Here is a 22,948-nt window from a genome sequence, read left to right as displayed (position 1 = left end):
ACTGCTGGCTCTAGCATATTGCACTGGCCTGCAGAACTGTCTGATCCATGTAGACTCTCTCCCAAGAAGCTCTCCTTTCCTTTGCTGGTTCTGCTTCATCAGGTCTGACTCCCTCTAGGCCAGAAGGGAAAGTAACATAAATGTCTTACCGGTATGGGGGAGGGGCTGTGGCAGCACTTTAATGTCAGCTGTATACAGGCCCATACTGGCAGCCACTTCTTACCGGTACACTGTACTGGTCCACTTTCACCTCTGCTCTAAGCCCATTTCCTGATTCTTTATAAACCCCAGATGGTGCTCCATCCTCCTAACTGGCCAAATGGGAGCATGATCTGGCACAGGGTAGCTGGACCTACTTCATTTACAGCCAGCCACCCTGTGAGAGACTGCAGCTTAATTCCTCAGTACTTTGAACTGCCATATATGGCACCTTTTTGTTTGCATGTTGTGGACTTTCTCTATTCTCTTGGGATTTTCTTTTCTTTCCAAACTGTGACCAGGACTTGTGTGAGCCTCTCTCAAAGCTGTGATAATTTCAGCTGTGATTTTGTCTGTTCCTGCTGCATTTCCACATGCCATCTTCAGCAGTGCAGCCATGACATCTGCCTCTGAATGGTCATCAAAATTCTTGGTTCACACGATGGTAGTGTAGAACATAAAGGGATCGCCTCATTAAGCAGACTCTCACAGTATTCTCGCCATTGGTTACGTACTGTGTCTCCTGTCACAAGCAGCCTGTGTCAGGAACTCAGCTGCCTCTGGGCTTGGTTGCCTAGCAAGTCAATCAGCTTGGCTGGGCCCAATAAACCCTCTCTAAGTGACTGTAATTCACCAATAGGTCAGAAGAGCCAACAGATCACTCTCTTGTATTTGTCTGACAGCAAACACCATGTCGACTGTGCTCCGGCCAGGTCGAAAACCACATTGACTTTCAGGTAGATTTGCCTTGGAGATACTGGCTATTAGGCGGTTCAGGATGATGTGGGCGATGATCTTCCCTCCAACGGAGAGGAGGGATATGCCTCTTTAATTTCCACATTCTGCTTTGCTGCCTTTGTTCTTGAAAAGAGAGACAATAGTAGCGTCACGCAGGTCCTGTGGTATGTTTTCATCCTCCCAGATGCTGATGATCACGCTGTGGAATGCTGCTAGTGCTGCTGGACCTGCTGCTTTGTAACTGATGGGACTAATACAGCTTACTGTAAATGTATATATCTGGGAACAAAAAAACCCATGCTTATAGGATGAGGGACTCTATCCTGGTAAGCAGTGATTCTGAAAAAAGATTTGAGGGTCCTGATGAATAATCAGCTGAACACGAGCTCCCCATGTGCTGCTGTGGCCAAAGAACTAATGTGATTATGGGATGCATAAACAGGGGAATACGGAGTATGAATAGAAAAGTTATTTTACCTCTATTTGGCATTGGTGTGACTGCTGCTGGAATACTGTGTCCAATTCTGGTGCCTTCAGTTCAAGAAATAAGTTGATAAGTTGGAGAGAGTTCAAAGAAGAGTCACGAGAATGATGAAAGGATTAGAAAACATGCCTTATTGTGATAGACTCAAAGAGCTCAATCTCCTTAATTTAACAAATAGAAGGTTAAGGGGTTTGATTACTTGATTACAGTCTATAAGTATCTATATAGGGAACAAATATTTAATAATGGGATCTTCAATCTAGCAGAGAAATGATCCAATGGCTGGAAGTTGAAGCTAGGCAAATTCATACTGGAAAGAATGTGTAAATTTTTAACAGTGAGAGTAACTAACCATTGAAACAGTTTACAAAGTCTTGGGATGGCTTCTACATCACTGATGATTTTTAAATCAAAATTGGATGTTTATCTAAAAGCTCTGCTCTAGGAACTATTTTGGAATATTTTTTAGCCTGTGTTATACAGAAGGTCAGACTAGGTGATCTCAGTGGTTCCTTCTGGCCTTGCAATGTAGTATCCAAAACAGAGATAAGGAAAGGCATGTGGTACCAGGAAAACAAGAAAACAAGCTGATTAGTAAATTTTAGTCTTAGGTGATATTCAGAGTGCTTTTAGCTCATAAACAGCTGTGACATAAATAATAGGTAGGTTTGGGGACATATTTTGGAGCACACTTTCTATGAAAGGTGAACTGAATGCTGGGAGAACTGTTACCCAGAAGGGCTGATAACATATTAACTCCTTCCTTTCTGTACTGCTTTGTCTTTAGACAATAATTTTGGCTAAGATTGATTAGCTGGTCTCTTAAACATTCTTAATAATGAACCACAAGTATAGTCTAGCAATTGGCTATACATTTAGCAATAATAGACCAGTTCTGTGGAGAGACAGATATTTTGATAAGGTCACAAGATTCTTTATGCTACAAAGAGAAGTGCATTGAACAGAACATGCACCTGTATGCTGTCGTCATAGATCTGACAAAGGCGTTTGATACCGTCAACAGGGAAGCCCTTTGGACTATTCTAACACAACTTGGCTGCCCAAAAAATTTGTCCAGATTATACACCTTTTTCATGACAGCATGACAGGCGAAGTATTGTCTGATGGAGCCACATCAGCCCCCTTCAACATCACCAACGGCGTGAAACAAGGATGTGTTCTCGCTCCTGCCTTATTTAACCTGTTCTTTGCATGTGTCCTCAACCATGCAATGAAAGATCTGGATCGAGGTATATATTTGAAATACCGGCACAATGGTTCACTTTTTGACCTCCGTCGCCTGAATGCAAAGACTAAGGGCTAGTCTACACTTACCGTCCGGGTCGACGCGGTGAGTTCGACTTCTCGGAGTTCGAACTATCGCGTCTGATCTAGACGCGATAGTTCAAACTCCGGAAGTGCCGCGGTCGACTCCGGTACTCCACCACTGCAAAAGGCGGTGGCGGAGTCGACCTTGGAGCCGCGGACTTCGATCCCGCGGCGTCTGGACGGGTAAGTAGTTCGAACTAGAGTACTTCGAGTTCAGCTACACTATTCGCGTAGCTGAACTTGCGTACCCTAGTTCGACCCCCGCCCTTAGTGTAGACCTGCCCTATGACAGTGCAGAAACTCCTTCTTGAGGCGCTCTTTGCTGACGACTGTGCCCTCATGGCTCACACTGAAAATGATCTTCAGCACATTGTCAATAAGTTTGCTGAGGCCTCGCAACTTTTCGGACTGTCAGCCTCGGAAAGACAGAAGTTCTCCATCAACCTGCACCTGGATCAAATGCTTCTGTCTCGAGTATCTCCATTGATGGCACTCAGCTTAAAGTAATGGTGAACTTTAAATACCTGGGTAGTGTCATATCCAGTGATGGATCACTGGATAATGAGATCAACGCACGAATATCCAAAGCAAGCCAGGCACTTGGCTGTCTGCGTGTCAAAGTTTTAAACCACCACAACATCCGGATGTCAACAAAACTGCTTGTGTACAGAGCTGTTGTTCTTTCATCTCTTTTGTACGGGTGCGAAACATGGACACTATATAGGTGTCACATCAAGCAGCTCGAAGCATTCCACATGCGCTGCCTCCGCAACATCATGAAGATCCGCTGGCAAGACAAAGTGCCCAATCTTGAGGTCCTCGAGAGATCCCAGATGACAAGCATCGAAATGATGATCATGAAGTCACAGCTACGTTGGACCGGTCATGTCAGCTGCATGGATGCCAACAGAATCCCCCGCCAGCTTCTCTATGGTGAGCTCTCCCAGGGCATCCGGCATATAAGTCGTCCATGGAAACGTTACAAGGACACCATCAAAGCCAATCTGCAGTACAGCAGTATCAAACCTAGGGACCTTGAGGACGCCGCCAGCGACAGAACACAGTGGCATGCAACAGTCAGGAATACCTGCATCGCCTTTGAGGAAGACCGCTGCCGGCGTCTACAAGAGGCACGCGAACGACGTCACAGAGCACCAGCAGCGCACAACCCACTGACCGCGAACTTCCCATGCACCATCTGCAGCAAAATGTGCACCTCTAGAATTGGCTTGTGCAGTCATCAGAGGGTACACCATGAGACCAACAATAGATGATCTGCACAGATTTGTCATCATCGGATCGATGGACTACCAAGAAGAAGCTGTATTAAAACACACAGTTTGCTTGTGCCCAGTTTACCAAGCAATCCAGATTGCTCTGAATCAGTTAATGGAGCCTCTTCATTATTAACCACTCCCCCAATTTTTGTGTCATCTGTAAATTTTACCAGTGATGATGTTATGGTTTTGTCCTAGTCATTGATAGAGATGTTAAATAGCATAGGGCCAAGAACCGATTTCTGTGGGACCCCACTGGAAACACACCCAGCTGATGATGATTTCCTGTTTACAATTACATGTTGAGATCTGTCAGTTAGCCAGTTTTTAATTAATTTAATCCAGTTATCTGTGAAAGTAACTACCAACTTCTACCAGGACACAGAATGAATATATCTGGTCTTTGATAGATTTCATATTTTTCAGAGCCAAAGCTGGCTTCAGCTTTGCAGGGTATTGTGGGATATATATCTTGACGTGAGTGAGCAGAAGTGAACAGTATTGTGGGGAAAACATAATATAATTCGGTCAACATAACATATATGAATTGGCTAACACTATCATTCCAATGCATAGGAGATGAACTATTGCACCTTCATCTTCATATTACAGACGGTCTTGTTGATAATGCTAATATATTTTAATTTACTTTGGGGAAAAGAGTAATCTTGAGTTGGGGGAATAAGAGTGTGTTCTGTTGGATATCCTTCCCTGACTCCAGCACTCACTTTGTGAAGTGTTTCACTCCCAGATTAGGGCCCACCGCGAAGCACCCCTCATGGGGGTGTGGGAGGGATAAATCTGCTCAGACTTGAGAGCCCCAAAAGAAGCTTTTGGGGTTTGATACTTTTCCATAGATTCCCAGCATTGGTCTCAGGAAAGGCAGCAATGGCCTCCACCTAATGCGTAATCACTGCACTGGAACCTAGAGGAGCAGAACGTTCAAAGGGAACACCTGCCTAGGCAAGGTAGTTCAGAGATTCTCACTGGAAGTAGGGTGGGACTTATTCCCTTTTCTAATGCCTCAGTGGCTGCTTTGTCTCTATGGTCTCCAAAGTACCTACCAACAAAATATTTGGAAGAATATCAGATGTTAGTCTGCAATTCCAATTTCTTCAGATGGAGCATAGTTGCCCCTCAGACATGTCTTCGGAAGTTTTGAATGTACAGCAAATCGGAGTCAGGGGAAGCTTCGCTCCTGAAAAAGCTGCTAGGCAAATTTAGTTTAAAGAAGATTTTCTCATGGTTTTCTTTCTGTTTTGTTTTGTGCATGCTCAAGATGGCTTCCCAGTTGAGCATGATCTTCATAATAAGAAACTGTAGCCAATATGCTATGGGCTGAGGCTATTGTATCCAAGTTCAGATTAAGTGATGATCTTATTCTCCTTTCTGTGGGTTTGGCAGGACTACTCTCTCAGATGATGTGACAATGCCCTTTACTAAGAAACTGAAGCAGGCCTAACATTAGGCAGAGTAAAGAAGATCTTTTAGTCCTTAGGTATAGGTATGACTTTATAGGGAATTCCCACTTCACCTTAATCACACCCTCATAAGCTAGGTGAGGAAGAATTACACTGCTCTTCAACTTTTTAAGGTTTTTTCCCCCTTTGGTGTTTCATCTTCTAAAATTAGAAGCACCTATGAAGATAAACACCCATTTGTGGTTAATTCTGGGATGCTTAGCTAAGAATCTGAGGTATCTTGCTCAAAGTCCCATCTGTAGAGATTTCTTCTTCTCTTTAGAGGATCTAGAGGGGAGACTTTCTCATGATTGTGAGCAATATCCTTCACCAGTCCCTCAGCCAAACCCCTGAGACCAAGGGGGGAGGAGGCTGTGAGGGGAGAGTGCGTTACCAGGGAAATTGGAAGGACAGTCTGCAGACATGTATCCTGTATGTCTCCCTAAGGAAAATCATATCCACTTTATTATCTCTTATGGAACTCCAGAGGCTGGAAGAGGAGAGAAGGTAGGTCCATCTCACATGGATATCAAAAGATGTTCCAGTTGCAAATTAGGCTGAAATATCTATTCCCAAAAAGAATTTTGGTGTGGGTCAAGTGAAACATTTTGTTTCTATAAGTTCAAAATATCAAAACCAGAATGAAACCATTTTAATGTATTTTTCTGTAGTTAGTCTAAATTACAAAAGTAATCTCTAACCAGAAAACTAGATTTTTTTTTCATTCAGAAAATACCCAAATGGAACACTGACACTGACAATTTAAAAAAAAATTGACATTCTTTTTTATTTGAAAAAATTGTCAAAACCAAGCCTTTCTTGCAAACAGTTTTGGTTTCAATAAGTTGGTGCTTTTTGATGAAAAGTGTTTCATCAAAAAATTCCCAACCAGCTTTAATCTGAATCACATCATTCCATACCTTGCTGCTGGGTCTGGGCTGAGTGGGGACTGACTGACCAAGCAGAATGGAGGAGTGAGCCAGAGCCATTGGGGACAAATTACTCATTGGTATCAGAAAGGTCGCAAGCAACAGAGGCCCTGCAGGTACAACCACTTGTGGGAAGGATATTCTGTGGCCTTCTCAATCACCTGGGTATGATTGCAATGGGGGAGCCTTGCCTTCCCTGCCCTTGAAATTCAGGAGGCTCCAGTGAAACTTTCCTGCTTCATCTGTAAGCTGTGGGAACAGGGATCCAATACCTGAGGGAGAGGCAGTGGGGACTTTGAACTTTACCCACAATGCTCTACAACGCAGACTTTGGTCTGGTCTCAGTGAAGGGAGCTTTGATGTGGCCTGCTCTACTGTCTTGGTGGGGACCTCATCCTTAGGAGAGCTTGAAACAGGTTTCACGGTGGCCTGTGAGCGCCTGTGGCCTGCTGGATGTCTGCCATTCTGAGGGGAGACAAAACCAAAAGAATGGGATAGTTTGTTTGTTTTAGGGTTTTTTTGAGAACAGCCTTGAAGACAATGATGGAGAAAAAAACTACTGAGAGACATTTAGTTAAAATCCTATGAAAGCTCTGCTCTAAAGGGAGCTCTGGAGTCTGCTGTGTGTACTGCTTGGAGGCACAGAATTCTGGGGATTTCTTCCTGAGGTGTGGTCCTAATCCCAGGCTTAGAGCCAAGACATGGTCCGCCTCCAGCTGGAGGATGGGGAACATCTACTGTGAAGACTGTCTGACATGGAAGGGACTGAGAATAGCTGGAATTCAAAAAGTAAGGAATAAAGGTTCATTTCACACAGATAGTATTATGCTTACCATGTTTATAATACTCTTCCAACCATTCTTTCTTCCCATCCATAAAGAGTGTGGTACTAGGTCCAGGTACTCCTCCCGTATAGTCGGTGGAAATGCATCATCGCCCTGGCAATGGCCATGGCAGGTCAGCCTTCAATTTCAAGGATTCCATCTGTGTGGAGGATCCATCATCACCCCATGGTGGATTGTCACAGCAGCCCACTGTGTTTACGAGTAAGTATCTTATCTACTTATCTTGTTTAACTTTCATATACCAGGCTGTGACAACTTGAGGGATAGTTGCTTTCACACAGGGGAAGGATAATGGAAACAGAAGGACAAAGGACATTGAAGAACAATTCTGCACAGGAGCGAAGTGTTATCCTTATTTTTCTTGCTCCAGTGAAAGTATCTCACATGTTACTATATAAAGAAGGCACCTGTTGAAAAAATGCATACACTAATAATGGTCCAACTGTTGTGATATCAAAATCTGAGGTCACATCTGGGAGATTGGACCTGATTTTCAGAGGTTCTGAACACTCAAATTCCTTTGGATATAAATGAGAACTGTGGGTGCATAGTACCTCTGAACAAATCAGGCCATAGGCCAAAGCTAATGTTGGACACCTGAAATTAGGTATCTAATCAATCCTAAAATAAGTGGCCTGATTTTCTGAGATTCTGAACATGCATGAAGTCATGTTCTTCTGAACAATGAGGTCATCTTTAGTATGTTTGAAAAACCAAGCCTAAGTATTCATTTAGGTGCCTAACTTTAGGTACTCAAGTTTGAAAATTTTTTGAGAAACCGTATTGCACATGACTTAATAATTTAGGAGGAATTTGTACCTGACCATTCTTATATTCACAATTTCCAAATTATTTTATGAGACCATTTTAGCTTGTACAAAATCAGTTAGTTGTAGGACTGCTTACAGTCTAGTGTGCAAACTGTAAATGGGTAAAGACTTGCTTAGACTTTTCTTCTTATTGTAACATTAAACCTATTCCCCTTCCTTATGTGTAATGAGAATAGTCTCCCAGTGAGAGATCTTGTTTGCATGCCAGCATCGGAAGGCTCCCATCCTTGCTCCTAGGAACTCACAGGTTAAGGATTTGTGATTTGTTCAATATTCCACAGAGAATCCATAGTAGAGCCAGGAACTGAACACACATCTCCTGCACCCCCATCCAGCAATTTAGCTAACCCATAATTAGCATAACAGGCTAAATCCTAGAAGAGATTGGAATTACTGCATGCCTTGAAGGCCAGCAGACATGAATAGTGGTGAACCAGTGACAGAAGTGAGTTCCAGAATGAAGGTCTGTCCACTGAAAATGCCCTGCTACTAGCCCTCTTAAATAAATCTAGTGACTTACTTTGAGCACCCCAGCTGGTCTCAACCACTCTGGTGTCACACAGGGAAAGAGGTGGTTTTTCAAGTAGGCAGGATGCAAAACCGCATAAGTCTATAGAGAGAATCAAGATCTTAAATGGCATCAAACTGATAAGGTGCCAGTGCAGCCTTTCAAGCACTTGTGTATATGTGTATGTGTGTGTGTGTGTATATGTGTACTCAGCTAGTCACTGAATGCAGAGGCACCATCTTTCTAAGTTGCCAGGAGGTGCTCGACCCCCCACCCCGGGCCCTGACCCTACTCTACCCTTTCCCCCAAACCTCTGCCCCTTCCTACCCCTGCCCTGCCTGCCTCTTCTCACCCCCCACTCCACCCTGCCCCATTCTGCCCTTCCTCTGAGTGTGTCCTGCCCTCGCTCCTTCCCCTCCCTCCAGAGCCTTCTGCACGCCGCTGAACAGCTGATTGTGGCTGGCAGGAAGTGCTGGAGGCAGGAGGAGCTAATTGGGGGGATGCAAGTGGGTGCTGAGCACCCACTATATTTTTTCCGTGGGTGCTCCAGAGCTGGAGCATGGAATCAGCGCCTATGATTGTACATACGTTTATTTATGAAGTGAAGTTTAAAACATGGCTGATATTAACAGTCAGCTAGAAAAGTAGTGTAGATTATAAATATTCCAAGTCCTATAGCTATTCATTTTGCATGCAGGCACAGTAGACAATTTTAAAACTTGACATTTATTAAAGTTTTCTCCCTCTTTCTCCCTTTCTCCCTCCCTGCCTCTTTGTTTCAGTTTGTACTCACCTAGCTCATGGAGCGTGCAGGTGGGATTTGTGACTCAACAAGACACTTCAGTTAATCCATATTCTGTGGAAAAAATTATATATCATAGAAATTATAAACCCAAGACAATGGGGAATGATATTGCACTGATGAAGCTGGCAGCACCACTTGCTCTCAACGGTAATTTTTTGCCCCTTTGTTTTTTTATCTTTTTTTTTTTTATAAATTAAAAGCTAGGAGTAATTTCTAGTGATACAGACCAGAAAAGCCTCTGAAGCACAGATGGGCTTGAATCAGAACACGGGGGGGGAAATCCTGGCTCCTCCAAAGTCAGTGCAAAACTCCTGTTGTCTTCAGTGGGGAACCCCCAATGAGTTTTGGGGAAGTTCAGATCCAATCCGCATCCAAACATTGCAGCACAAGCATATGTCTATCATGGGCTTTTTATCAGGAACCCCGAGTCAAACTTCTGGAGAAGTTTTGATTTGGATCCAAACTGGATCTTAACTTTGAAGGGCAGACTCCTTTCTACTTTAAAGCAGTTGTAAGGCAGAACTGTCTGCTGACATTTTATCATCTCATAAGCCATGACTCAATGCCCATTGAAATTAATGGAGAAAGTCCCACTAATTTCAATGGGTGTTGGATTAGGCTCACAGTATAGATAGACTAGTCCCCAAATGCCTAATACTAGGCGATATCCCCTACTTAATAGATCTAATTCACATGGAAATGAATATCATTAAAAGACACAAATTAGTCTTTAATAACATAGCCAGTCCATTTATATACTTCTTACAGTGGTCACCATTTTAACACATGAATATCAAAGCTATGTGGGCTGTTGGAAATCATGCAGAGGGAGGAAGCTACTTTTCTGAATCATTTATTCTTATTCTTCCAAACTAGTTTTCCATCCCTGGTAGAAATGAGCTAGCCTCTCACCCTTCCAGCTCACAGTTGAGACTAAAGTATGAAGTTTATGCTGCCTGGACCCCTGCTATACTAATTTCTGTGACTATATGGAGGTGTGCAGTACCCGAGTCTTTGAATCTGGCACTTTTCAAGAGTATTAACATTTCAAAGAAAAGTCAAGACAATTAAAATAAAGTGATGCATTTAAATTAAAAACAAAACAAACATCACTCTTACTTTCAGATCAGGATGCCAACTTCAATTGACATGGCTGGTGAACCAAAATACAGAAACATTTGTAAAAAGAGGATTGTGCTGTTTTCAAATAATCTACAAATATCTCCCCAAAGATGACACCTTTCTTCATGGGGGTAGTTCTACAAATGTTCTCACTTCTCATCGCCATGTTTTCTAGTTCCCCAATTGGCTCTTCTTTAGAAACCATGTCTACTCTGTGGTTAAATAAAAATTAAGCTTCAGGTTTTTTTTCAAAATCTCAACTATCATATTTAAAAAAAAGTTTAGGATACTATCAAGTTTATAAGCATTCTGCAGTACATGACTATCTCTGAAATTTATTTACAATATGATCAAAACAGCTGGAATGTATCTAAAAGGAACTTGGAAGGCTACATACTTGTGGCCAGATGTTCTGCACAGAGATAATTTCATGCTGGAGAACTGAACTGTTTGTGAGCCCCTGAGTGCTACTGGTATTTGTGCAATGAAACTTCCCTTTCTTACTGCCAGTTCATTTAAACATGTTGTGATGTGCAGCTGCAGACATACAGTGATACCACAGTCACTGGTAAAGTGCATCAAATAAATTGCACAACATTCAGTGCCCTAAATCCTAACCCTGTATGTTCATCTGACTGAAGAAAGATAAAAGCACTTGCAGAGCCCCTGCAGTCTAGTCAGTAGAGGGCAGTGGTGTGCTCCCATGACTTATACATAAGTTACTATGTACTTTAGCAAGACTGTTTTTTCGATGCTGTTTTGGATTTTGCGCGTGGGAGGAGACTATTCTTTTTTTAGATGGATTGATTTTCATTACATGTTTACCTCGAGACAAATCTTGAAGCCCTTACTCATGCATAAAACTCTCATTAAAGTAAAGGCTGAATAATAATTAAAAAAAAAACAACTTTCCAGATCTGGCATTATAGCAACTTTAGAGCTGTTCCCTATCAAATGCCCATTTAGCACAGCTACAGCTTTTCTGAAGTTACACTTTCTTGTTTTAAATGTTTCAAGACATATCCCCTGTGGGTGTAAATTGATTTACACCAGCTGAGGATCTGACCCAATTACTTTATATGTAATAATAATAGTACTTAGCTCTTATATACCGCTGTTCATCAGTATATCTCAAAGCATTTTACCGAGGAGGTCAGTATCAGATATATGGAATAATACACATCTGAACACAAGTACCACTCCGCCCCCATGTAGGTCTTCCTCTGTATGTTTTAAGAGCAATTGTTTCTTTTTAAATAGGCCTGATAGAACCGATTTGTCTGCCTAATTTTGGTGAACATTTTCCGGAAGGGAAAATGTGCTGGATATCAGGATGGGGAGCTACAGCAGAAGGAGGTGGGTATTCTTAATGTCCATTATAAATTATATGCACTGAAAAAAGTCATGTGGAGTAAGTACAGTGTTTGGCAGTTGCAGTGTACAGCATTAAATCTTGAGAAAAATCTGGAACTCAACGCTATTCCTAAATATAGCAATAATCTAGGGTAAAATTCACCCATGTTCAGAGGGTCCAAAAAAGGCATATGCACCACTTAAAGCCTCAAAAGTAGTGTTATGCACAGGGCTGAATTTCATCTCTAGCAAATACCACCCCGAGTATTATTAATTTACCTAATTTGATTGGTTTCAAGTAGAGGAAGTACAGCATGATCCAAGAACCAAATGTACATTGTCTACATTGATATATTTTAGAGCTGGCTGGATAACAAAGAAAATGTGAATTTACAATGAATCATGGTTGTCATCATATTCATCAACCACTGGATGAATCACTCCATGAAAGTGCATGTTTTTGAATACTTACACTGGAAGGACACTATTCACTGTTCATTAGGCACCTCTTTAAAATGTTTCAATCGTTCAGTCAGAGAGCAGAAACATTATGGTTCCTAGGTAAAGCCAAGGTGAGAGGTGCCTTAGGAAAATCAAAGGAAGGGAGAGAGGCAACCACCCACACAAGGTGAATGGGAATAGCTCAGTGGTTTGAGCATTGGCCTCCTAAACCCAGAGTTGTGAGTTCAAACCTTGATGGGGCCACTTAGGGATCTGGGGCAAAATCAGTATTTGGTCCTGCTAAGGAAGGCAGGGGGCTGGACTCAATGACGTTTCAGGGTCCCTTCCAGTTCTATATGATAGGTATATCTCCATATATTAACAACTAAACAGTCAAAGCAAAAAGTTTGTGAACACCACCTATTGTGGAAACAGTTTATCCAAACAATTTGGTCAATAGATACAAGTTATGTATACACTCAAAGAAAATTACGCTTATTTGCAAATAATTTGCTAACTAAACAGGGGGCTGAATTAACAAGTATTGTTTGTAATGAATAGTTTGACTAGCTCTGAAGTTCTTTATATCATCATCGGTTGTCAAGTTTGAAGACCACATAATGCACAACTTTCATGGCTATATGCTGTAGCTCGTTATTGGGTAATGTAGGCAAGTGACAGGACGTCTAGATTTCCTGTTTGTGTATTATCATGTGAAGGTTAAACCATGTTCTTTTATCCTTTTCTTGCTAATTCTTCATATCCTTAAACTTTTGTTCTTTACTATAAAACATTGGTTTCAAGAAAATAATAGCACTGTAAAAACTGTAGGACTTTAAAAAAAAAGAGAATTATCTATGTTTTTAAACAGGTGATACTTCAGAGACCATGAATTTCGCTGGTGTTCCTTTGATTTCTAATAAGGTTTGCAATCACAGGGACGTCTATGGGGGAATCATAACTTCTTCAATGCTTTGTGCAGGTTTTTTAGAGGGAGGTGTGGACACCTGCCAGGTATGGAAGTTTCTTAACTGCAATTGCATTGGTTAACATTGGTTGTAAAATAAAATTAACAGATTCTCAGGAGAGAACTCCCTTTTTCTCAGGAAATATTTGCAGATATTTACTATGTGTGTGTAAGAGATACTGTGACTGTTTGCATTCATAAAGTATGGCTCCCTTCCTTCTTTTAATCTGTGTACTTTACCGGCTACAGCAGAAGGTAAATTTACAGTTCAAAAGAAAAATGTACTTAAGATATTTTCAAACTTCTCTTATGTGCTTAAGCATGGTGTGATCCACTCTGCCCTGCTCACAACCACTGGCAAGGTGAAGAGTTCATAAGAGCTGCAAGGTGCAGAAACTCCATGGTTAACACACAGCAACAAGACCATTTCACTTTCAAGTGAGAAATGGAAATGTGTAAGTCTGGAAGAGAACTAGATTTGGAAAAACTAAAACTAGATAACTCAGAGCAGGGCTGGTGCAAGGATGTTTCGCACCCTAGGCGAAACTTCCACCTTGCGCCCTCCCTCCCCCCGCACCCACGCCCTGAGGCGCTCCCCCCATCTGCCCTACCAGGCTTGCAGCGCCGATCAGCTTAGGCGCCGCAAGCCTGGGAGGTGGGAGAAGTGAAGCAGCCACGGCGTGCTCGGGGAGGAGGCGGGGCAGGGGTGAGCTGGGATGGGGAGTTCCCCTGCGTGCCGCCCCCCCCACACACACTTGCTGCAGGCGGCCCTCCCCGCACTCCCCTGCCCCAGCTCCCTCCGCCTAAATGCCGGCGGCGACCAGGGTGGCTGAAGATCTGGCCGCTGCGGTCGCTGCCGAAGAAAATGGTGCCCCCCAAATCCTAGTGCCCTAGGCGACCACTTAGGTCGCCTAAATGGTTGCACCGGCCCTGACTCAGAGGATTGGTAATGAACTATGCAGTCTTTCACAGTATCTATAAATCACTGGCTCAAATCCAACCCAGGTTAGTGATCAAAAGTCATTAAGTATTTGTATTATGGTAGCACCCACAAAAACAATGAATTACAAAGTGTCTTTACCAAAGAGTGCCACTATGTGGCCAGTGATCATAGGGATACCAAAAGCTTTGTTGTCGCAGTAAGATCAGTGATGGACATAAACTGAACATCCAGACAGGCTATCTTAAGGACCTAGCTAGAGTTTGATCCTGATGGCCCTTGATCTGCAAAGAGGTTACATCCCTTTGGGATTTGCCCTAGTGATAATGATGAGCACCCACAATGTACTACTCTGTGCTGTCTAAATATAGAGTAATACTAGTAATATTGTCCTGCCCTAAGAAGCTCACAAATGAAAGCAAGGGAAAGGGATAAAATGTATCAGTTTACTAGCCCTGCTGTTTGCACTGAATTTTCATGTTTGGAAGTGGCATCCCCTGATGTAAAGAACTCCCTCTGGAACTGCTGACAGTGTTGAGTTAAATAGAAAAAGAGATTGGCTTAATAGATATGAGATAGTTAGAATGCCTTCAAGTATTGTCATCACTGTCGAACCATGGACATACTAGTAGCACTGTAGATCAGGAATTTGACTATTCACATCTATTATTCTGTGTTCATACAGTTAATGGCAGAATGTGGCTTCAGTCTTGGTTAGTTCCTAGACATGGCCATAATAAACAAAGGAAATGCTACTCGGAAAGCAGTACGTACGAGTCACTGGGTCAGGCAGCCCTGGTTGGCAGGTGTAGCAATGTAACTTCATGAATGGCATTTCCAGTAGTGAATCATTCACGATGGGTCCTCTTGGGACTCAGCATACCCACATGTAAATTGATATTTGTAGATTTCCCATAAACAGTTAGGAAAAGCAGATACCCAATCCCTATGCAACTCTAAATAGACTCTTTATCGATCTATCACAAAGAATCCTCAAGTAATTTTTGTTCCAACCCGATAAAGACCCCAATTTGGAGATTTAAATTCAGGGCTTCTACTTCTCAAACCATTAAACAGTGAAAAAATCATGGGGTGACAGTGCCCCACAATTGTAGAAACACTGAACACTGCTGACATCTGCTCTGGGAGTCTTTGATTTGACTGTCACATGTAGTGTGAATGCTGAGTAGAGCTGAGCAAAAATCAGAATTGCCATCCCATGAGAAATTCTGATTTTTCAATATTTGTTTTTATCTTGAATTGGGACAATAAATTGAAATATCAACATTTTTCAAAGAACAAAGAAGTTCTGAAAATTTTTGATCTGGCACTTTCAACGTTTTACATCAAAACAAAACATTTCAACGTTCCCAAATATAAATAGTTTGGTTTGTTGAACTGACCCAACATATTTTGTTTCAAGTCAGTTCAACATTAAACTACATTTCCCTATTATGATACATTTTCTTATGGGAGTTGTAGTTCAAGTTGCCAGATGCTTCCATTCTTCTCTATGGGCCAAGCTCCTTGGCCTGACTACATTTCTGTTACGGCTCCTGTAGTCATGCAACTCCCATTACGCACCATGCCACTCAGTGAGAACATTGTTGCATCACAGGAGATGTAATCCAGTCAGGACGCTCAGCCCATAAGAGAGGATGGGGGCCTGAATGACAATTCCCATGAGGCAACGCATCACAATAGGGAAATGCAGTTTAATGTTGAACTGACTTTAAATGAAGATTGTTCAACATTGGGTTTGTTCAACAACTCAGAATATTTTGATTCAAGTTGAACCAACCGAAAACAAAATATGTAATTTTGCTTTCCCTAATGAAAGCTTTCAACAAACTAAAAAATTTCCATAGGAAAATTTAGATTTCATGGAAACTGCATTTTCTGTGAGAAAATCAGTCCCATGGAAGATTCCCTACCAGCTCTAACACCTACTACATCTTTGCACATATGAATGAGAAATGACAGATAACACTTTTTCACAGTAAAGAGAGATGTAATTTCATGTGTACTTGTCTACCCTATAGAAAAGCCACTTGTCTGTGAAAATCAAAGTTCCTGTAGTGTATGTTTTTTGTAAGATTCAGAAGGGAGAGGAATTAAGAAACTCTTTTAACCAGACTTACTTGCTATACTCCAAAATATATAACTCCTCTAATTGTTTCTTTTTTGGAGATGTTGACCATTTGTTTTATTTCTTTGGTCCTTCAGGGAGATAGTGGGGGACCCTTAGCCTGTAAAGATATGAACACCTGGAAGCTGGTAGGAACTACGAGCTTTGGGATGGGCTGTGCAGAAATAAATAAACCAGGAGTCTACAGCCGTACCACCTCATTTCTTGACTGGATACATGAACAAATGGAGGTTTGTTTTTCCCCTCCCATCTTTTGTCTGATAATCAGATTTTGCTCTTACTTCAAGTAGGTCCATTGCTCAGAACGAGAGGACTCCAACAATGCCTGTATAGGCAGTGCAGCTACCTTACTGGGGCAGTCAACATTTTAGTTGTGTCTGGGAGACAGAAAGAGAATGGCGGGGATGACAACTTAGGATGACTACCAGGCAATTGCTAGTGGTAGCTGATGATGTGAAGATGTTTTATTTCTCAAAAAGCAAAATAAGCGTTAGCAATAAAGTATATATTTCACTTTTATAATTTCTTACAAAGTGGATTACCAGTTTCTGGACTTTGTTTAAATCTGATATAATTGTCCCCCGGTAATAGCTTGATATATTATTGGTGGGGGTGGTAGCCCTCCCTACAATTAAGGTTGCCCAACACTTGCCATTATAAGACCCAGTTTTTCAGTCATTTATAACTTTGCCACTCTCTAATTGCTTGAGTTGAAATTATCCATGCTGGGTGTCTGCCTCAGATTGAATTTTTTGGAACATTTGAGCCAAAACAGTTCAACCATTTCCGAGAACAAGGCTAGGGAAAAAAAATCATTGTTTTGCTCAAGTTAAAAAATTCTGGTGACCTTTTCTTTGAACTGCTTGATCACTCCCATGCTTTAGAGAAGGAACTTGAAATTTGCAGGGGAGTGGCCTCTGTGTCAGGGATGTGTCTTTTACTATCCCTGTGAAATTCTGCCCAAATTTGGCCAAATCATAGTTTAGCTTTAGAAAAATCATAGTTCACCCATGCTGAACAGAGACCTCAGATTTTAGCAGCTAAATTCCCTGAAGATTCCATCTGCACTGACCGTGCTATAGCACAGGAGTTTCCCCACAATTGCAGCTTTGGATGGCTGTGGGCTGTACTGGATACCACACACCTGAACACTTGAGAGTGGATAGCTTATCTCTCTTGTGCTCCCAATGACCCCCTTTGCTGTTTTTCACAGCTTCATCCAATTCATTCTCCTAAGGGTTCCCATTTGAATGGGGACATCATCAAGGTTTAATAACCTACATTGTCCCTGGTCTGGGAGAGAAGTGCTACAGCCCTGATGGCAGATGGTGGATTCTGCATACACCGAGGGATTCAATGATACAGCAGTTTCATAAAATCAACCAGAATTAATAAGCTGCACATAGATTCCCCAAGTTGTCACAAAGACGATACCCTTAAAGGGCTAAACCTGGTAAGGCTGGAAGCCAGGCACTGTCTAGGGATTATGGCATTTGCATGTACATTCCATTTTCTAATGCAAAGCTTCATTTAGACACAGTCAAACTCGGTCTCAGATTTCTAGAAGCACACAAATGCTTTGCTAAACCTCTGTTGGCTGTAGTCATAATGAAATTACTTTTTATAACCCTATACTACCTGAGAAGAGTCAGTTGTGTTGTTTAATAAGGTTTTTTTCTCAACATTAAAACTAGGTTTTCCACCCCACACCCTCACCCCTATTAATGACATATCACAATGGGAAGGAAATGAAACCACATCAGGCCTTGTCAGAATGTAACTGATTTATTTTTAACCTGAATGAATTACACCCTGAGGAATATTACACATTACCAATTAAACTTGAATTAGTGAGAAGTGTCCCCACCCCAGCAACAGAACCAAAACCCAACCACCTGCACCCATACACAGTACTTCCATCAGCCCTACTAACGTGGCCTTCAGCCTCCTCATACAGCACCAGAGCTCCCACACTTAGCCCCAGTTATTCTGTCCCCCAGCTGCAATCCCCAGCAAAGTTGAGAACCACTGGATTAAAGCATTCAAAAGTATCAGTGACATTTGGTGAGCAGAATGTTGTTTGTTCAGATTCTCAGTAAATAGAATGGGAGTTAGTCTGTACCTTCTTTCAGTGCAGGGCATATTTTTCTGAAGAGTTCTTACTACGATCTAGAATTAGAGGTAATTTCAGCGGTCATTTACTGTGCCATGTGGATTAAAGAAATCATGTGACTTTAGAACAATTTCCTGAAGCAGTAAGATGAATATTTTAAAAGATGCAAAAATGTTTTTTATTTTCAGAGAGAAGAATTGCGAACCTGAAGATAGCACTGATTCACTGAACTTTTGAAATTTGATTTCAAATTCCTGCTCCACAGAATCATGTACCCCATCCCACAGACTCTTGTATAGTATTTTATATTAACAGCAATTACTTTCTATCATCTTTTTGTTGGTACTCAATACTTACTGTATTTAATGAAAAAGAACAATGGTCTCTTCTGGTTGCATTCAGTCCCTTTCAGATGTTAAAGGCAAGTAAGATTTGGGATGATGTGCATGTATGCTTTTTGGCACCTACACATCTCATGTAAAGAAAAAGCAGCAAGAAGACCGATAATACAGAGTGCTACAGGAATTAAAAATTCACTTGGGTGATACTAACAGAAAAATTGCAGAGGAGGAAATTCAAATCAGTGACTACTTTTATACTTCCTTTCCAGGGATCAGAGTACAAGAAGTTTATTCTCCTCCTAGATCTGTGCACATTCAAGCTAAATACTCCTCTACACAGCTATCATCAGATTTCTTTGTTAACTAAATTGACAAACAAATATCTGGTGATTTTTCAAGTATGTGCCGTTCTCATTATTAAGAGAGATCTAGGCCAGATCCACTTGTATCTTGCTGAAAATATACCTTAGTTTGATTCAGATATTTCACGGTGTTGTAAATGATTGGCTCTGAAATCAGCAAAACACAGCTTTGAATTTTGTACGTAAATTCTGAGGCTGTCTTGAAGATAGTTTATCAGAGTCTCCTTTATTGATTTTTGATGGGTTATTAAATTAAACACACATGTTGCTACAACTAAAACATGCCATACAGCACTGTAGCACAGTATGGTATAGAACCACAGAAATGTCTGGCCGGAAGGGGCCTTGAGAAATTATCTAGTTCAGCCTCCTGCACTGAGGCAGGACCAAGTAAACCCAGACCATCTATGACCATCTATAAATATATCTAGTGTTTCAAAGTCAGAATATATAGAAATTACACAAGGTAGCCCACAAAAGCTCTCTCCAGAGAGAGGGGGGTAGGTTTTGTATTGTTTGTGAACCTTACCCAAAATAGCATTCTGCATGAATCGGTCTCACGAAAATAAGCAGCTTATGAGGGGGAAAGGCATATAAGGTGCTGCTGTGGTTTCCTGACTTATGAGCTATTAAACAGCTGCCTCTTGTGGTTATGTTACAAAATACCCAGTATTTTATATCCACTCTTTGTAAAATTAAAGCAAACTAGATATTTCTTCTTTTAGAAAGCAGTTGTAGAGGGCTGGATAGCTCAAGTAGTTGATAATGACATAGAGAAGTTTTAGTCACTAATTCAAAGCTGGTCCAAGCTAATACCACCATTGGATGGCTGACTGCAGGATGGTATGTTTGTAGTGAGGTCTGGACACAGACAAGTTGCCAGCGGATAGTTATCCACATCACAAAAACCCTTCCTGGACATCTCAGCAGAGAGCAAAAGGATGAAATCGGAACTACCCTGTCACCTGTGGAGATTAGGTCAAAGTTGAGAGACAATGGTAAAACAATGTGAGGGAGTTTGAACTGTCACTGCCCATATTGTACTGTGGATGCACGGAATACTTTGGTTTCAAAGGTGGCTATTCTAGTAACTTTCACCAGGACTAAATGTACATAAAAGAAAACTGCAGTGCAGCAGAAATAGTATTTCTAGAGACCGCATTTAGTTACAAAGAATAATAAATTATTCAATTAAAATATATTAAGTATATTTAATAAAAACTGTAAGCTGCTATTTTGATATTTAGTGGGAAATTAGGACGGAAAGAATTCAGACTTTATTGTGAATCAGAGTTTCAAAGTTACTTTATGATTTAATTGTTATTAATTTCTCATTTGGTTATTCTAATAGATCTAATCAGTCTGATGTATTCTTAAAATGGCAAACACCAAGAGACATACCAGTACCATTCACTGAACTGAGACAGTGATATATTTCTAGAAACTGCTTTGAAATTCCTTTTAAACTATTCTTATTTACTAAGTAAGATTATATAATAATCACTGCAGTTTTTCTTTAAATTAAAAAAACATACTAATACAAAGTTCAGATGACAACCCTTGAAAGAGAAAGTGAGATGTAAAGATGAAAAAAATATAAGGATGGGTTAAGTGGGAAGGAGGTTCACTTTAAGGGATGGGGGCTAGCCTGAGAAAAAGACTTCAAGATATGGTCTAATAATTCTAGTAACTGAACATTCTCCATGAGGTAACTGAATTTCTAGTCTCTACATGTGCAGTTTTGCAGTTGTGGTTAAAGTCTAATTTGCAGGATGATTTTAGGACCATATTGTATATGTGTAAAACAACTAAATACCATACTGGCAGGTTTTCAGTTCTTGCCTCTCGCCATGACTTCCATTCTTTTCATCCAATGGCTATTTAAAAAATATGCACAACCCTTCCCCGCATCTGCCCCCCCCAAAAGGGGGCTGGAGGTGAAGAGGCTTCAGTTTAATTAGGTTTTCTCTATAAATCCCTGGTAAGTGCCTCAGTATTTGAAAATCTTTGTACTAAAGACATGTATATTTGTTACCTTATTAAACAAGCTGATTAAACAGCTTAAAAATTGGTAACTCACAATTGAAAGAACTGGGATTGACACAGAATTACATTACAGTCAAAGTATCCCTTAGATATATGACACACTTGGCGTGACATGCTATGTGTAAGGATACACAGACAGCAACACCTTAAAAAAAAAGGCTACAATCTCAGCAAACTGATTAGTGGATTTAGAGTTAAATGTGCAGCGTGTTTCAAAAAAATCTTTCACCATCATCAGTGGATGGCAGGAGAGGACCATCGAAGTAGGCAAAGTTAAAAATGTGCTACCATGATCTGGTAATTATAAAATGGAAAATTGTACTTGCCTTTGGCCAATCAAGAATTCATTTTTTTGCTTAAGATGTTCAAAAGAAAATGAGACATACATGTTTGATTCTTTTTTAGGTTAATGAATGACAGCTGCTTTGCTATTGTTTTTCCTTAAAAAAAAAAAAAGATAAGAATGTGTACGTTTGGTACTCCAGCAAATAAGTTTTGAGACATGTACCTGGTTTTACATACTATTCATATTCTATGTTGGTAAACTCTTCATACACATGTGTGACGGGTTGGATCATAGAAACCCCCTTGGGAGCTGCCACCCGATGTGCCAAGACTACTTCTACCCCTGCCTTCCCTTCCAGCTCGGGACCCCAGCACCCTGTCCTGCTGAGCCAGACACACCCGTCTGCTCCAGCAAAGACCCAGGGTCTGAATTACCTGCCCCAAAGCTGCAGGTCACATGTCCATGCATGACTCAGTCTTTACAGGCAGAAGCCAATTTCCACATGGTATCTTGTATGTCTCCAGGAAGACTTCTTATGTGGCTTGGAGCCTTCTAAGCTCTTTTGTCTGTTAAGTGCTTCTGGACTGAGCACTTAATTTGCACATTCCTTTCCCAAGAAGTGAACAAATGTTCTAACTAAGGCTACTTAGAAATCAAGCAATTATACAGCCAATGTTCATAACTTTGACCACACAAATGGTACCTGCATACAACTAGGATGAACATAACCAGTAGATCATAACCTTTATGTAGATACGTTACATGGCATATGTAGCAAAACCCTATTCCAGTTATATCATACATACATTTATGAGTACCCCCACCCCATAAAGCCTTATGGGGTACACCGTTGCAACATGTTTTTGCAGAGGTGATCCTGAAAATTTTTCGGAGTGTGTGTGTCTGGGAGGGGTGGCTTGTTCTGAATTACTTCTCACTTGTCTAGTTCTGTGTTAGCCTGAGAACACAGATGCAAGAACTGCATAGTGGATTTTTTAAAAAGGGCAGAGAAGCCTCCACCAACCCGTTTACAGGGCTCTAGGGAGCTGAAACTGACCTGAATAAAAAGTGAGTGCAACAGGGGAGTAGTTTGAACTCCTATACTCCATGCGCCTCACCGCAAACCTATAGGATTTAACTGTTGTGTTGCTGACCAGTGCCTCAGAGCAGCATTTGGGTGTCGTCTAATCATCAAGGGACATGCTGTGTCTAATACCTCTATTGAAAGCCTACCTTCTGCAGGTACTTCTTTGGAAGCATTTCACAATATGTATATTGGCTTTCTTCTTTTCAACAAAGAGCAGGCACATAGCAAGGGAAGCAGTATCTCACTTACATGCAACTGAAATCTAAGATTACACACGGTACAGGAAGATGCAAGCCAAATTCGTCTGTTTAACTTTAGGGTAGGTACAAGGTAGCCAA

General features: G+C 41.2%; 1 protein-coding gene across 1 annotated transcript in view; it reads left to right on the top strand.

Moving 5' to 3' along the window:
- TMPRSS3 (transmembrane serine protease 3) overlaps nt 1-19,138 on the top strand; it is a 37,164-nt gene extending 18,026 nt beyond the window's left edge. The window contains exons 8-13 of the mRNA XM_044997858.1: nt 7,296-7,461; nt 9,381-9,550; nt 11,786-11,881; nt 13,191-13,333; nt 16,453-16,605; nt 18,677-19,138. Of these exons, the coding sequence (XP_044853793.1) occupies nt 7,296-7,461; nt 9,381-9,550; nt 11,786-11,881; nt 13,191-13,333; nt 16,453-16,605; nt 18,677-18,697 (749 nt within the window). The 3' untranslated portion in view covers nt 18,698-19,138. The remainder of the gene's footprint in view (nt 1-7,295; nt 7,462-9,380; nt 9,551-11,785; nt 11,882-13,190; nt 13,334-16,452; nt 16,606-18,676) is intronic.
- Nucleotides 19,139-22,948: the final 3,810 nt, after the last annotated feature.

This window comes from Mauremys mutica, chromosome 1, assembly GCF_020497125.1.
Source record: "Mauremys mutica isolate MM-2020 ecotype Southern chromosome 1, ASM2049712v1, whole genome shotgun sequence".
NCBI lineage: Eukaryota > Metazoa > Chordata > Testudines > Geoemydidae > Mauremys > Mauremys mutica.
Note: the sequence above shows the minus strand (reverse complement) of the source record. Positions and strands in the feature narration are given on the sequence as shown.